Source organism: Centropristis striata, chromosome 7 (genome assembly GCF_030273125.1).
Source record: "Centropristis striata isolate RG_2023a ecotype Rhode Island chromosome 7, C.striata_1.0, whole genome shotgun sequence".
NCBI lineage: Eukaryota > Metazoa > Chordata > Actinopteri > Perciformes > Serranidae > Centropristis > Centropristis striata.
Genome location: NC_081523.1, coordinates 35694925 through 35710865, shown reverse-complemented (window position 1 = coordinate 35710865; position 15941 = coordinate 35694925). Strand labels below are relative to the sequence as shown.

Genomic DNA, 15941 nt, shown 5'->3' with positions numbered 1-15941 from the left:
ACTGTCATGAATGTCCACATCACCTCACATATGAAACCATTCATGACATCTCCCCCCTTTTTATGTTATTTCTAATAACACAATCTGCATAGAACAATGTTCAATAAACCATGGTAAACAATATATCAGCCAGAAAACGTGTCAAATAGGCTTTCTTTGATAAACATAAAGTGCATCTTAGTAATGTTATTTATCTAGTAAACACAATAACCATGTAAACATTTATCCTATAACTGTAATAGTCCTGTAAATAAACTCAAAAAGCAATAGGCTGTAGTCATGCCATTTCAAACCCAAAATGCAATTGTTTTGACTCATAACTATCCAGTACTGTAACATTCATGTCACTCTTAAATTCAACTAAGGCACTGTAATATTTGTGACGCAATTTTATCAAACAATAAGTACAATACAGTCGGCGTACACCTTATTATTATTATTATTATTATTTTTTTTTTTCAGAACACTTTCCTCCCCAATTCCCCCTAAAGCATCTGAAAAGACATTTCAGTGTCTGTCTACAGGGTTAGCCTGTCGACCGGTCTGCACAAGCGTCCAGCCCTGGTGCGAACTTGTCCCGGCGACTGTGCAGGGCCGTTTGTGTGACTCGTGACCACACCCGAGGTAGAAGAAACAGTCTCTGGGAGTGTGACACTTGCAGGGTGAGAAGTCTCTCCTGCACTCACAGCTGATGCAGGCGGGGTGTCTTGCACTGATCGTGAAGACAGATCAGCCTGGAGATGGCGGCGGTTCCGCCGCAACACCGCTCCTTGCGGTGTGTTAATGAGGTAAGACCTAGGAGTAACACTCTCCTCAGAAACGACTGCTGGTGTCACCCAGGTCTTTTCCTGATCCAACTTGGCGAAGACTGCGTCTCCTGGTCGAAGTGGAGGAAGAGGTCTGGCACCGTGACGGCGGTTGTAGTAGAAAGCTTGTTTCGCCTTCTCACCAGCATCTTTCTGCTTAACAGTCTTTCTGTTGGGCCATTTGGGTTGAAGATTCTTCTCTAGTGTAGGAAGTGTCGTTCGAATCTTTCTCCCCATTAAAAGTTCTGCTGGACTAACTCCTGTGGTGGTGCAGGGAGTTGACCTATAGCACATGAGGGCTATCAGTGGGTCTTTTTGGCGGAGGATTCTCTTAGCAGTCTGCACTGCCCTCTCCGCATGACCATTCCCCTGAGGGTGGTGGGGACTTGAAGTGACGTGACTGAAGTCCAACTGTCTCGCCAGCTCTTGGAATTCTGCACTGGAGAATTGAGGGCCATTGTCACTCACCACCTCATCCGGGATTCCAAACCTTGCAAAGGTAGTTTTAAGTCTCTGAATAACCTGAGTGCTGGTAGTGGACGGTAGGTGCAGCACCTCCAGGTACCGTGAGTAGTAATCTGATATGACAAGGTAGTTGTTTTTGTTGTGTTCACAGAGGTCGAGAGCTATTCTTTTCCATGGGCGATCAGGCAGGGGCGTAGAGATGAGCGGCTCCTTTTGTTGAGTTCGCTTTTGTTCTTGGCAAGTGTGACATGACATCACAGTGTGTTTCAGTTCAGTGGAAAGCCCTGGCCACCAAACTGACGATTTTGCCCTGTCTCTGCACTTTGTTAGCCCCTGATGTCCATCATGTATTCTTTTTAAGATGTCAGCTCTCAGTGACTGTGGAATGATGATCCTGCTTCCACGTATGAGCAAACCATCAGCCTCTGATAGTTCATTTTTCACCTTCATGTATGCTCTGACGTTCTGTGTAACGTCTCCACTGTATTCTGGCCATCCTGTTCTCACATGTTTAATGACTGTCTGCAGTTCACAGTCAGTGGCAGTGGCCATTTTAATGTTCTCCATTCTGCTTGGAGATGCTGGGATGCCCTGCATCACTGTGGCCACATAGCACTGCACTTCACTATGTGTATCAGTTGCTTCTTCTGTGTAGCTTTGTGGGCTTCGGGATAAAGCGTCAGCTATGAGTAGGGTTTTTCCAGGCACGTATTCAGCCACTGGTTTATACCTCATGAGCCGCATTAAAAGACGTTGACATCTCAAAGGGACGTTGTCGAGACTCCGGTTGTTGATAAGTGGCACTAATGGCTTGTGATCCGTCTCAAGTCTGAACTCATCCAGGCCACATAGATACTTATCGAATTTTTCACAGGCCCACACACCAGCCAGGCACTCCTTCTCTATCTGGGCATAGCGTGTTTCAGCCTCAGATAACCGCCTGGAGCAGTAAGCTATCGGTTTCCATTCTTCTCCGTGAAGTTGGAGCAGTTCAGCTCCCAGTCCATAACTGCTGGCATCGGCAGACACAGCTGTGGGCCTTGTGACGTCATAAAAGGCGAGAACTGGTGCCTTTGTCAGCATCCTTTTAATGTCCTCAAAAGCTGATTGCTGTGAGTGGCCCCAGGTCCAGAGGTTCTTGCTCTTTAGGAGCTCATACAGTGGTTGGCCTACTGTTGCAAGAGCTGGGACAAACCTTCCAAGGTAGTTTACCATGCCAAGGACTCTCTTTAGCTCCTGCACATTTTCAGGTGGTGGCATTTGGCGAATGGCTTCAACTTTGTCGGGGTCGGGCCTGACCCCCGATTGGTCAATAAGGTGACCCAGGAAGCGTAGTTGCCTCTGTCTGAAGGAGCATTTCTCTCTGTTGAGTTTCAGGCCTGCTGACTCGACCCGCTGCAGCACCTTCTCGAGTCGTGCATCATGTTGCTCCATGGAGGTTCCATACACTAGGATGTCATCCATGAAGACTTCTATGCCTTCCAGTCCTTCTAGAGTCTCCAGCATCTTTCGCTGGAAGATCTCTGGTGCACTTGTTATGCCGAAGGGCAGTCTTTTAAAACAGTATCTCCCGAACGGCGTAATAAATGTTGTCAGCTTGCAGCTGTCTGGATGTAGTGGAATTTGCCAGAATCCACTGGCGGCATCCAGGGAGGAAAACACTGTTGCACCGCTCAGCTTAGCGGTTATTTCATCAGGGATTGGCAGAATGTACTGTTCCCTTTTTACTGACTTGTTCAGCTTTGTCAGGTCAACACAGATCCTGGTTTTGGCTGTGTTCTTTTTCTGAACTGGGACCATGGGTGCACACCATTCTGTAGGTTGTGTCACCCGCTCGATGACCCCGTTATTCTCCATCCTTTTTAGTTCCTCTTTCACTTTTTGTAGCATGGGAAAAGGTACACGGCGTGCAGTGTGCACAGCAAATGGCACAGCATCATCTCTTAGCTCAATTCGGACAGGTTCAGTTTTTAGTGTGCCATGCTCGCCATAGGCTTGTAGATGACAGGTGCTGGTTTTTACTTCATCGACTCTCCTCACCAGATTCATCCTTACTGCTAGGGACCGGCTGAGTAGATTGTTGACTCTGTGTCCACGGACTACGTAGGCTGTGAATGGGTAATCTTCCCTTTTGTGTCTGATTGTCGCATCAAAACGGCCCAGACACAACAGTTCTCCCCCAGGGCTGTCCAGGGGGATGTCAGGTGGTGCTAGTGTCCTCTCAGGAGTGAGTGTGTGAAATGTGTCCTCACTTATGACAGTGACATCAGCTCCTGTGTCAATTTTGAATTCCACTGGGATGGAATCCACCTGTAGCTGCACAGTCCACTGTTCACCTGTCTCCTTAGCATCACACACTGAGCCTAGAAAGTAAGAGGTCTGCTCGGCCCTCTCAGTCTCTGTCACCTCATTCACTGACCTGCTGCTGCGACATACTCTAGCCCAGTGTCCCACTTTATGGCAGTTATGGCATGTAGCTTTTTCTGCAAAGCACTTTTCATCTCTGTTATGCTGTGTTTTCCCACATTTTCCACATTTCTTATCATTTACTCTCCATTTTCTGTCTTTTGACTTGCCTGGTTGTCGCTGTTGTGGTTTCCAGTTAGTGTTTTTCCGTTTAAACTGCACCTCTTGTACTGACCCGACAGTGTCTCCCTGCAGGCTCACTTGTGTTGCGACCTCCTCTGATTGTCTGACGGTCTGTATTGTCTGCGCCAGCGTTAGGTCCGCCATTAGTTGTAGCTTGCGGGAGAGTTCTCTGTCTAATATCCCGACAACAATGCGGTCGCGGATATTCTCCTCTCTGGTCGCACCAAACTCACAGTGCTCTGATAGGTCGTACAGGGCTCGGATAAAACACTCCACTCTTTCCCCTGGTCGCTGGACTCGCTGGTGAAAACATGCCCGTTCGTGGATAATATTCCTCCGCGGAAAGAAGTACTCGTCAAACTTCCCGACCACAACGGCAAAGTCATTACGGTGGTCCTCTTCAGTGAATGTGAACGACTTGTATATGTTTTCTGCCTCGTTGCCCATCGCGTAAATTAGGCAGCTCACCTGCACTTCTCCATCATCTTTGTTCAGTTTGGTGGCGAGTCTGTATCTCTCAAAGCGCTGTTTCCAGTCCAACCACTCTGTCGGTTTTTCAAAGGGAAAGTTCGCTGGTGGATTAAACTTCGCCATTTACCGTTGCCGGTCTTCTCTTTTCCTTTCTTTGTGCGTCGAAACACTTCTGACACCATGTAGAATGATCGAGGGAAGGCTTTCTCTCTTTACTCGGCTTTATTCTCAGCTCTGAACATACAGCTTATAGCGACCAACATACAGCAAGCATGGGGTTTCTCTTAATGCCCGCAAAACGTACCTGCTACCGTAAACGTAACTGTAAGACTGTCGTGAATGTCCACATCACCTCACATATGAAACCATTCATGACAAACTACAAAAATAGCTGATAAGAACTTAATTTAAGAACTGATATCTAGACATTTTCCATGGTTTTATTGATAATCATTTTTGTTATTATCAATAAAACCATGTTAAATCAGCTCTTAAATTGTTGTTATCATTATATTTGTCCAAACAAATGTAACTTTAGTTGTAGCAGGCATTAAAATCAACAAGAAACTGAAGAAAACAAGGTGGGCTAATCATTTTTTCCCATGACTGTATACATAATCACTTTGTTATATTGTTTTACTTCCGCCTCCTTACCGAAGCTCTTATTCTGAAACCGGATGTGATAATATACCGTTAATTGTGAAACTTGTCCCCGGATGTTGATTTCTGTGAGTTGACTCAGAGTCAGCTGGTAGTCAGTTTAGTTTAGTTGTCAACATGTAGTAGTTCGTTACCCGGTAACTGACCGGTAACTAGCGGGTCTGAAGGGGTTAACGGACTTGTTAACGGACGGCGGTGTGGCGAGAGAATGGAGGCTTTTAATAGGCTGAGCAGCATGTTGCTGCAAGCGCTGGAGACGGTGAGCTAACGTTAGCAGCTCCACCTAGCTTCTTTTAGCTTCTGTTAGTTTCAGTTGAAAACTTAGATAAAGTTAAAAACAGTGACTGTGGGGGACGGGCAGACAGACAGGTGGACTGCCTGTCCTCCCACTGTCTGTTCACAGAGTAACTTTACATTGTTGATAAATTACAAACTGTCAGGGAACTTCCAGGTGTTTATCAACAAAGTAAAGTTTACTGCGAGCTAGCTGCGGCTAAAGCTAACGCTTCCTGTTTACCTGCTGTAGGTGAGACAGTGACGTGGACACGAAGCTCCAGATCAGAGAGTCACAGAGACGGTTACAGACGATCAGGATTAATTATTATAAACCAAACTCCTCTAAGAAATGAGACGTTTAACCGTTTTTAGACTTCAGTTTCACTGATAAATATCTAATCAACTCTACAGTTTATATTCACAGTTATCACACATCATCATCAGTTATTACACTTCACTGTTCAATACTAATACACTTGGCTGTCTGTCTGTCTCTGCCTGTCTGTCTCTACCGGTCTGTCTCTACCTGTCTTTCTCAACCTACCGGTCTGTCTCTACCTGTCTGTCTCTACCTTCCTGTCTGTCTGTCTCTACCTGTCTTCCTGTCTATCTAACTCTACCTTGCTGTCTGTTTCTACCTGTCTTCCTGGCTGGCTGTCTGTCTCTACCTGTCTTTCTCTCCCTACCGGTCTGTCTCTACCTGTCTGTCTCTCTCTCTCTGTTTGTCTCTACCTCTCTTTCTCTACCTGTCTCTGTCTACCTGTCTTGTCTCTCTCTACCTGTCTGCCTCTACCTACCTGTCCGTCTCTACCTGTCTTCTTGTCTGTCTGTCTCTACCTGTCTGTCTCTACCTACCTGTCTCTCTCTACCGGTCTGTCTTTACCTCTCTGTCTCTATCTACCTGTCTGTCTGCCTCTACCTGTCTGGCTCTACCTACCTGCGTGTCTCTACATATCTGTCTCTCCCTACCTGTCTGTCTCTACCTGTTTGTCTCTCCCTACGTGTCTGTCTCTCAGAGGGAGCCCTCAGTGGACCTGTTGGATTCGTTTGTGGACCACTGGAAGGCAATCACTAATTATTACATTGAGACGACAGGTGAGGATCTTTAACCTGCAGACAATCTGTCACCTGACCTCACCAGCCAGGTTCACCGTGTGTGTGTGTGTGTGTGTGTGTGTGTGTGTGTGTGTGTGTGTGTGTGTGTGTGTGTGTGTGTGTGTGTAGATGACAATCGTCCTGTCAGACAGACAGAGATCCCATGGCGTCTCAAACAGATGTTGGACATCCTAGTGTATGAGGAGACACAACAGGTAACACACAGACACACACGCATGTACACACCGAGTCACACACACACTCACACACACACACACTCTCTGATCAATCAGGTTCGGTTATTCATGATGTTTTGCTGTATTGATGATGTTTTCTGTATTGATGATGTTTTGCTGTACTGGTCTTCAGGGCCTGGAGGAGACCGGTCCCTGTCTGGAGTATCTGTTGCAACACAAACTGCTGGAGACTCTGTGCACGCTGGGGAAGGCCCAGGTACAGTAGAGTCCATCAGAGTCCAATAGAGTTCGACATTGTCCACTAGAGTTGGATAGAGTCCGTTAGAGTCTTTGAGAGTTGGATAGAGTCTGTCAGAGTTGGAAAGAGTCTGTGAGAGTTGGATAGAATCTCTGAGAGTTTGATAGAGTCTGAGAGTTTGATAGAGTCTGAGAGTTTGATAGAGTCTGTGAGAGTTCGATAGAGTGCGTTAAAGTCTATTAGAGTCTTTCAGAGTCCGATAGAGTCTGTTAGAGTCCGTCAGAGTCTGTTAGAGTCCGTCAGAGTCTGTTAGAGTCTGACAGAGTTCGAAAGAGTCCTTTAGAGTCCCTCTACTCTGGCTGACGTCCCCTCCTCTCTCAGTACCCTCCAGGTATGGTGCAGCAGGTGCTGCTGTTCTTCTCTAAGTTGTTGTCTCAGATGCAGAAGAGTCTGCTGCAGCTGGTCAACGTCTACAGACCCGTACAGGTAAGAACAGGAAACACCTGTCTTCAGTGAAGACGTACCTGAGTCAGACGGTATGACATCATCTCTGCTCCACCCCTAGAAGCTGATTCATCTCTGTGCACTTCCTGGTTCACACACTGAGAAGGAGGAAGCTCAGTTCTTATTGGTCGTCTGCTCCAGAGTCAAACAGGATCCCCACACGCTCAGATACATCTTAGAGGTAACCAACACTAAGCACTAAACAACTAACCAACCACTGACCAACCAACCAGTAACTAACTAAACCCTTCACTAACTAACCGCTTTAGTAAGGCATAAGTTAGCTGACTAACTAACCACTTCACTAACTAACCACTTCACTAACTAATTAACAGCTTCACTAACTAATTAACCGCTTCACTAACTAACTAACCACTTCACTAACTACCTAACTAACCCACCGGCCTGTCTCACTGTTTACTAACTGCTCTAACTGTGGTTCTATGTTTTCAGATAGTGGACCAACCAGCAGCCAGGACAGCAGCCTCTGAACAATCACAGCCCTGCTCACGAGCCTCCAGTCTCAGCTCTGAACCTCCTCTGCTCTCCAGCCAATCAGATTCATCTCCCGTCAGTCCCGTCCAACCAGAGTCCAGTCTGCTGTCAGCCTTGCTGCAGCTCACCAAGAGTCAGGTCAGTTAACTGATGTCTCTGTCTTCCTGTCCCTGATATCCCTGTCTCTGATGTCCCTGTCTCTGATGAACCTGTCTCTGATGTCTCTGATATCCCTGTCTCTGTCCCCTGTGTGTCCCCAGAGGGCTGCGGTGTGTCTAAAGGCGTATGAAAGCCTGCTGCTGCTGTCGGGGCTCCAGTCTGAGGGGGAGCTGCTGAGCGGTCGGACCCAGCTGGGAGAGCTGCTGGCTAGGCAGTTGCTGCAGCTCTACTCCCTGCTGCCTCTGGAGGCTCTGCAACCTGCAGAGCTGCAGAGCTGGCCGCACACGCCCTGGAGGTACTCAGTACTACTGCTAGTACCAATACTGTACTGCCCTACAAATCAAAAAGGCAGTAACTACTAGGGATGTGTACCGAATTCAGTTCTTTTATAGGTACCGACCGAATTCTGTCGGTACTACCGAGTACCGATTTATGTAAAATCAAACGGTACCATGTTTCGGTACCTAAACAGTGTATTCTCTGAAGAATATCATCATAGTGTACACACACCGGCAGTAGCCCCCATGGCCCTTTCAGAATTTCCCCAGGGGAAATTTTCTAGTTAGTATATACTGATGACTGTAGTACTGCAGTAGTATTATTAGAGTATTTTGTGTGTTTGCAGTTCTCAGTTCTCTCGCTGCGGCTCTGACTCGCCTGCTGATCACATGACCAACTTCTTCTGCTGGTTGGACTTTCTGGATCACCTGATGAGAGAAGCTCCACAGGTACATGCTGTTTACCTAGAGCTGAGAGGTGAGGACAGGAGAGGCTGTTTACACAGAGCAGAGAAGAGGACAGGAGAGGCTGTTTACACAGAGCAGAGAGGAGAGACTGTTTACACAGAGCAGAGAGGAGAGGCTGTTTACACAGAGTAGAGAGGAGAGGACAGGTACAAGCTGTTTACACAGAGCAGAGGGGAGAGACTGTTTACACAGAGTAGAGAGGCGAGGACAGGTACAAGCTGTTTACACAGAGCAGAGGGGAGAGGACAGGAGAGGCTGTTTACACAGAGTAGAGAGGAGAGGACAGGTACAAGCTGTTTACACAGAGCGGAGAGGACAGGCTGTTTACACAGAGAAGAGAGGAAAGGACAGGAGAGGAGAGGCTGTTTACACAGAGCAGAGGGGAGAGGACAGGACAGGAGAGGAGAGGCTGTTTACACAGAGCAGAGAGGAGAGGACAGGAGAGGCTGGAAACATGACAACGCTTCAATATGTGGAGGAAACTGTTTTACAACATTCAGGACACTTTGAAAAGAGTTTTTATATAAATTCTGTTATATTCACATTTTTAAAAAGTGTGTGTGTGTGTGTGTGTGTGTGTGTGCGCGCGTGTGCGCGCGCAGGTGTTGGCGGTGAAGCTGGCTGTGTGTGTCCATCAGCTCTGGTTGGTGGACGTCCTCCAGCATCAGCTACTGCACACGTGAGTCTGAATAACTACTGGACAGGTACAGAGAGACAGGTGTGTGTGTGTGTCCCAGGTGTGAGCTGGTGTGTGTGTGTCCCAGGTGTGAGCAGGTGGTCCTGGTGTCCTCATCTGTCCTCTGTGCCGTGGTCAGACTCGTCCAGTCGTCCTCTCTGCTGGACCAGCTGGTCCACTTCCTGCTGAGGACACGCCCCCTGTCCCACCTGCTGCTGCAGCGCTGCGACCATATCTCTGACCAGGTGAGACACCTGTCCGTCTCCGGGGACAACCTCAGTCCCACCTGTTTCATGGGACAGAGAGCTCGGTGTCCTCAGTAAAGACAGTGATAGAATGTAAAGACAGATTATATATGTCCTCAGATCAGTGTGGTGTATCTGTCTGTGTCCTCAGATCAGTGTGGTGTCTCTGTCTCTCTGTCCTCAGATCAGCGTGGTGTCTCTGTCTCTGGTGGACGAGTTACTCCAGAAGCCTCACAGGGACATTTTGGATGTCCTGGTGTTGAGGTTCCTGCAGGGTCGTGGTTACGTGTCCCCAGCTGCAGCTGGACAGGATGACAGACACACCGAGAGCCACGAGGGCAACGAGGAGAGCGAGTGAGTCCCCTCACTGTGTCCCCTCCCTGCATAATAATGGCATAAACTCATGATGAGAACGTTTACTGAGGTCACAGATCATTTTCTCATAGACTTCTATACTCACCGTGTGTGTGTGTGTGTGTGTGTGTGTGTGTGTGTGTGTGTGTGTGTGTTGGTCCAGTGGTCTAGAGGAGGACCCATTCTTCAGTGACAGTTTGTTGTTCTCGGACAGTCAGCTGCTCCCTCCTTCTCCTCTCTCCTCTTCCTCCTCTGCTCCTCCTCCTCCCTCTACTCTGGGATCTGCTACTGACGTTGTCAACAGGTAACACACACACACAGTAACCAGGGTTGCCTCAGGGTATTAAAAGGTAGTAAATGAAACTAGAAAATTTCCTCTGGGGAAATTCTGAAAGGGCCACAGGGGCTACTGCCGATGAGATTCTTCAGAGATTTCAAACAATTAATACTAGTAATGTTATAATACTATATAATATACAAGGAGCACACCTACAACAAGCATTCCTTTTCAAGTATTTCTTTATACAGCAACCTATGACTTTTAACTTCAAAATGTGCGTGTGTGAAGCATGTGTATCTGGAGGAGTGCGTGCGCTTACGCTCTGAAAAACTGCTAAATATGCTTTTTGTACAGAAGTCTTCCTGCATTTTTAATATGTGAGCCAATGAGGCTGTTGGTGCGTGTTGGTGGATCATCTGTGTGTCCTACGCCCAAACTATAACTCTGACAGCTTTACCAGAGGATTGTGAGTGAGAAGACTAATTTTCCTACATTTCTATGTATAAATTATTTCTGTAGAGTGGAATTTGCGGCCTGGAGCGCAGTTTTCAAATTTCTTTTTTGACAATTTTTTCTCTCCCTCTACCCTCTGGCGATGATGTCACACACTGTGACACAAACATTCCGTGCAATACACATCCATTATAATCTCAGAATTTCTCCAAAAATGATCATCATTGAACAGGGATTGATAAAAAACTATATGACCTATCGAAACGTGGATTAATACACCGATACACAAGACTTGTGTCTACTGTTTAAAGTTTAAATGGAGTCTCTAGGTGAAATTATGCCGGAGAAGTAGACATTTGAAAATCTCCAATTATTGTTCTTTTTAGCTCATTTTTTTTCACCCGCCCCATTCATATCAATACAAAATTTTGGGCAGTTTTTCGCTTATGTCGCGAAAAATTCGTATTCTGTAGAGAAAAGTAATAGTACACCGATCCCGATCAAACCGCACGTTTTGATATTTTGAAAAAAAATGCACTCCAGGCCGCGAATTCCACTCTACAGAAATAATTTATACATAGAAATGTAGGAAAATTTGTCTTCTCACTCACAATCCTCTGGTAAAGCTGTCAGAGTTATAGTTTGGGCGTAGGACGCACAGATGTGCCACCAACACGCACCAACAGCCTCATTGGCTCCCATATTAAAAATGCAGGAAGATTTTTTTTTTGCCCACACAGCTACAGCTATGCAATAGCTTTTGGGGCCAGTGCTCAGGAGGATTGCCCCGTGGCCCTAATAAACGCCATTTGACGAGGCATTACATTTTTGAACCATTGGCCGCTATGAGCCAGCAGCAGATATATTCTGCCCGCCGCTACTATATTCTGCCCACCACTACTTCAGAATACGGGATTGTTTTATTTTTTCATCTGCCAGGACATCAAACACTTGCGTGAGCTCTCTGTTAGCATCACTTAGTTTCTGAGTGAGGTTTCACTATAGACTGTATATGGGTCAGAATGCCTGTTAGAGCTAATGCTAGCTAACGTTACTGAAGAAAATGAAGCACACTGCGCTCAATAAGCCTTGTTTTCCCTGTGCTTGTATTTACTAAACGTTTTAGTAACATTTACTTAAATCCTGATGGAATGTGTTTCTCTTTTACTCAGCACTTTACTTTTGACTTTTGACACAAGTCCGTTCATTAAACCTTTCTGTTTTTAGCCCTTTTAACCCTTTGTCATTTTGAACTTTCATTGAGAAAGAATGATAGAATAGAGAAGTGGAGAAGTGGTGTGTGGTGTGAAAGTGGTGGAAGTGGTGTGAAATAACATTTGGTCTTGTTAGGGTTAAATCGACAATAACTGTGTCTAGGTCAGTGCTGCTATTAAAGCAAAAGGTATCCAGTAACTGACATAGGTTCTTCATTTGACTTGAACTAAAAAAGTTCAGTAATCAGTTACTTTATAATTAGTTCCTCCAACACTGAAGTTAAAAGTTGCAGATCAATGTCGTGTCACACACAAACACACACTCTGATCTCCTCAATTTTTTATTCTGTTTCTACTGAAAACTGAAACTTACTGTGACTCCACACTGGTTTCTCTGTGTGTGTGTGTGTGTGTGTGTGTGTGTGTGTGTGTGTGTGTAGTTTCCTGTGTCTGGTTCCTGTTCAGGTTCGATCAGCTCAGCTGCTGCAGGAGGGAGGATACGAGTCCTACGTCCACGACGCTCACACACTGGTCAGCACACACACACATACGCACACACTAGGGGTGTGCCATATTGTATCGTTCATTATTATACCATTGTTGTTTTTTATGAGTAAAAAAAAATGCATATGATGATATTGGCAACATTCCTACTCCTTGACGTAGTGGCGTAAGGGTTTCAATTAATTACCTAGTCTAGTCTCATGTGCTGCAATAACGTCACATTTCAAGCTACTATTATTTTTTTTTTTTTTTTTTTTTGCTAATACTCACTAAATTTAGATTTATGATTGATTGATATATTTTGTTGAACGTTTTTTATTTATCTAAACAGACTAAGAAATAATCTATATATTTTTCAGTATTTTGTAATATCATCAAGAATATCATTATCGCAAAAATACCTTGAAATATCATGATAGTCTTTTAGGGCCATATTGCCCAGCCCTAACACACACACAGACTCAGTGCAGGTGTGCCTGTCTGTCTTACTGTCTCTCTCTCAGGTGACTGGCTGCAGGTCCCTCTCACTGCTCTATGATTGGCCGATCAGTCTCCCTCCCCCCTCTGAGGGGCTGGAGTTCTTCGAGGGTCACCTGCTCAAAGTTCTGTTTGACCGACTGGGACGAGTCCTGGAACAGGTAGACCCGTCTGTCAGTCTGTCAGTCATCAATTTAGGAGCCATGAGAGGCTGGCCTTCAGTTAAACACACGGCTGCATCTTATTAAAGCAGAGCTGAACTCTGGGTCTGGATTGTTGAGGTGCTCTACACTCGGAGAGCTCCCACACCTTGAGACCTGGTAGCAGACTGTAGTGGATCCATTCTGCAGACTGTAGTGGATCCAGTCTGCAGATAATTTCATGTTTTACTACTCTGTAGATGGCTCTGTTCTCCAGGAGGTATTTTTCCTTTTGTTATAAACTCTTTAGTTGTTAAGTTCTCTGGGCTTTGTTGTTTGGGTAAATCACCACTTTTTTGTTGGGATAACTTCATCAACACAGAGAAAAAACCTCAGCAGACAGTCAGTTCAGTGATTCATCACAAGCTGACTGGAGGAGATCTACTGTCACCAAACAGAGGTTTACAGTCTCTCCATCAGCAGCTGAAGGAGTCAGACTCACTGTTTTGGTTGAAGAACCCAGACAGCCTGGATCTGGATCTGTATGATTCATGAACCGATCCATAACAGAGATCATGACAGTGTTTTCCTGTGTGGGAGCAGAGCTTACACACTGTTAGAAGATCTAAAAGTTTGATCTAACGTTCCTGTCTGTCTCACCTGTCTTTTGTCTGTCTCACCTGTCTTCTGTCCGTCTTCTGTCTGTCTCCTGTCTGTCTCACCTGTCTTCTGACTGTCTCCTGTCTGTCTCACCTGTCTCATGTCTGTCTATCTCCAGCCCTATGAGGTGAACCTCCAGCTGACGGCGGTCCTGTCCCGTCTGGCGTCCTTCGATCATCCGCTGCTCCATGAGTACCTGCTGAACCCCTACATCCACCTGTCTCACTGCTCCAGGTCTCTCTTCTCTGTCCTCATCAGGGTGAGACACACACACACACACACACACACACACACACACACACACACACACCTGTCTCACTGTCTGTCTGTTAATACTGAGAAAGATGCAGACTCACCTGTCTGTCTGTCTGACAGTTGATGGGAGAGTTGATGCAGAGGATCCAGTCTGTCTCTAACCTGACAGACAAACTGTTGGACGCCAGGAGACACCTGCTGGGACTGAACAGCAACACTGGGTACCTGTCTGTCTGTCTGTCTCTCTGCCTACCTGTCTGTCTGTCTCTCTGTTCACTGAGTGTCTTTGTGTCCTCAGACTGGAGCACCAGACCCTGCTGAGAGGACTCATCGTCCTCGAGGAGTTCTGTAAAGAGCTCGCCGCCATCGCCTTCGTCAAACTGCCCCTGGACCAGCAGTGACCCTCCTGGACCAGCTGGGACCCTCCTGGACCAGCTGGGACCCTCCTGGACCAGCAGTGACCCTCCTGGACCAGCTGGGACCCTCCTGGACCAGCTGGGACCCTCCTGGACCAGCAGTGACCCTCCTGGACCAGCTGGGACCCTCCTGGACCAGCTGGGACAGGTCCACCTGGTATAGGACACAAAAAGTTCTTCCTGGACTGAAGACCTGAACCTTCAGACCCTGAACACCTCACAGCCTGCCTTAATAACCTGTGATATCACTGTGACATCACAGTTGTAGTTATTTCTAGTTTAATATTTATTTTATCTTATCTTTTACCCTTTTACTGTTTGCACACAATGATGACGTAAAACGTATACGATCATTCTGACTGACAGAGAAACACTAACTGTTCCAGCATCAACATGTCTGGTTGTTCATGTCTGGTTGTTCATGTTGGACTGAAGGTTTACCGGATACACAGGATCAGAGCGCCTCAGAGCAGCCAGTGGTGTCTGTTTCTGCAGGTGATTAAACGTGTGGAATGAGGACATAATCAAAATGCTGGCGTCTGCAGAGCCCACTGTCTATCAGGTAGGTTATCTATCTACTGTTGAGACATGTTTCCATCAGGGTAAAAAGTGTCGTGTCACTCTGTGTGTCTCCATTACAAAAAATACGCTCCAGAGAGATTTACAAGACTCCAGAGGTTGCGTTGCGTAATCACTTAGTGACAGTATTGACTGTGATGTCACATACGCAACGAATTTAAAACGGGACACCATAGACATACATACATATGTACATATATACATAAATATATACATAGATATATATAGATATGTACAGCAGTATAGCGGGACCGCGCAATGAAAGGGGCTTATGTTTCTTGTTTCTTGTACTGGGGGACGGCTGTAGCTCGGTTGGTAGAGTGGTCACCCATTAGTCAGAAGGTTGGTGGTTCGATCCCTGACCATGGCTGTCGTGTGTGAAAGGGTGAACGAGTGCAGTCTGCAGTGTATAGCGCTTTGGATAAAAGCACTATACAAGTGCAGTCTATTTGTGACTACTCGACTGGCTTTTACAAATGGCGTGTGTTGTTGTGGCATTGAGTATTATGTCACATCGCGCTTAGCATTCTATCCAATCAGCAACCAGGCTTTCAAAAAACGTCTGCTAGGGACAGCTCATATTCAGATTAGGGTCGTTTCGGTGAGGGAGACCCACTTCATTCTGGGTACTCAACTGTAGTAGAAACAGCTTTTGTTTACATCAGTGATTGTCTGTACTATGTAGAATAGTAATCACATGCAGCTAAAGTTCGATAAGCTGGCGTTAGATCTGGATAGTAGCAAGAGTCATTGGACTCTAGTGGTTCTGATGTTGTGCCTTCTGTGTTTATGTACAAAACAACAAAGCCACTAGAGTTCAATGACACCTGCAAATAAAATTATCTTAGCAGCTGCTGCTCTGAGACGCTCTGATCCTGTAAACTTCAGTCCACCATGGAACAACCAGACATGTTGATGCTGGAACAGTAAGAGAACAACACATCAGTTACCAGAAGGCTGTGCAACATGTTGTGATGTTAGCTGGAA

The 15941-nt window shown here is 46.2% G+C and overlaps 3 protein-coding genes across 3 annotated transcripts in view; 2 read left to right on the top strand and 1 right to left on the bottom strand.

The window, feature by feature from the left end:
* Positions 1-47: 47 nt before the first annotated feature.
* LOC131974160 (uncharacterized protein K02A2.6-like) lies at positions 48-4708 on the bottom strand. The gene is made up of 2 exons (XM_059336346.1): positions 4689-4708; positions 48-2777 (listed from the first exon to the last, which is right to left on the bottom strand). Exons 1-2 carry the CDS (start codon positions 4698-4700, stop codon positions 519-521), a joined length of 2271 nt encoding a protein of 756 aa, XP_059192329.1. The 5' UTR covers positions 4701-4708; the 3' UTR covers positions 48-518.
* Positions 4709-4912: 204 nt separating this feature from the next.
* On the top strand, positions 4913-14399 carry fhip2b (FHF complex subunit HOOK interacting protein 2B). Its single transcript, XM_059336349.1, has 18 exons — positions 4913-5250; positions 6284-6362; positions 6492-6577; positions 6732-6815; positions 7179-7283; positions 7363-7482; positions 7755-7934; positions 8057-8250; positions 8581-8683; positions 9304-9380; positions 9466-9622; positions 9807-9976; positions 10140-10280; positions 12364-12454; positions 12931-13065; positions 13823-13963; positions 14080-14180; positions 14258-14399. The coding sequence occupies exons 1-18, from the start codon at positions 5200-5202 to the stop codon at positions 14358-14360; spliced, it is 2118 nt and encodes a 705-aa protein (XP_059192332.1). The 5' UTR covers positions 4913-5199; the 3' UTR covers positions 14361-14399.
* Positions 14400-14797: 398 nt separating this feature from the next.
* The window catches only part of LOC131974163 (inactive phospholipid phosphatase 7-like), a 10370-nt gene continuing 9226 nt past the window's right edge, over positions 14798-15941 (top strand). The window contains exon 1 of the mRNA XM_059336350.1: positions 14798-14937. Within this exon, the coding sequence (XP_059192333.1) occupies positions 14905-14937 (33 nt within the window). The 5' untranslated portion in view covers positions 14798-14904. The remainder of the gene's footprint in view (positions 14938-15941) is intronic.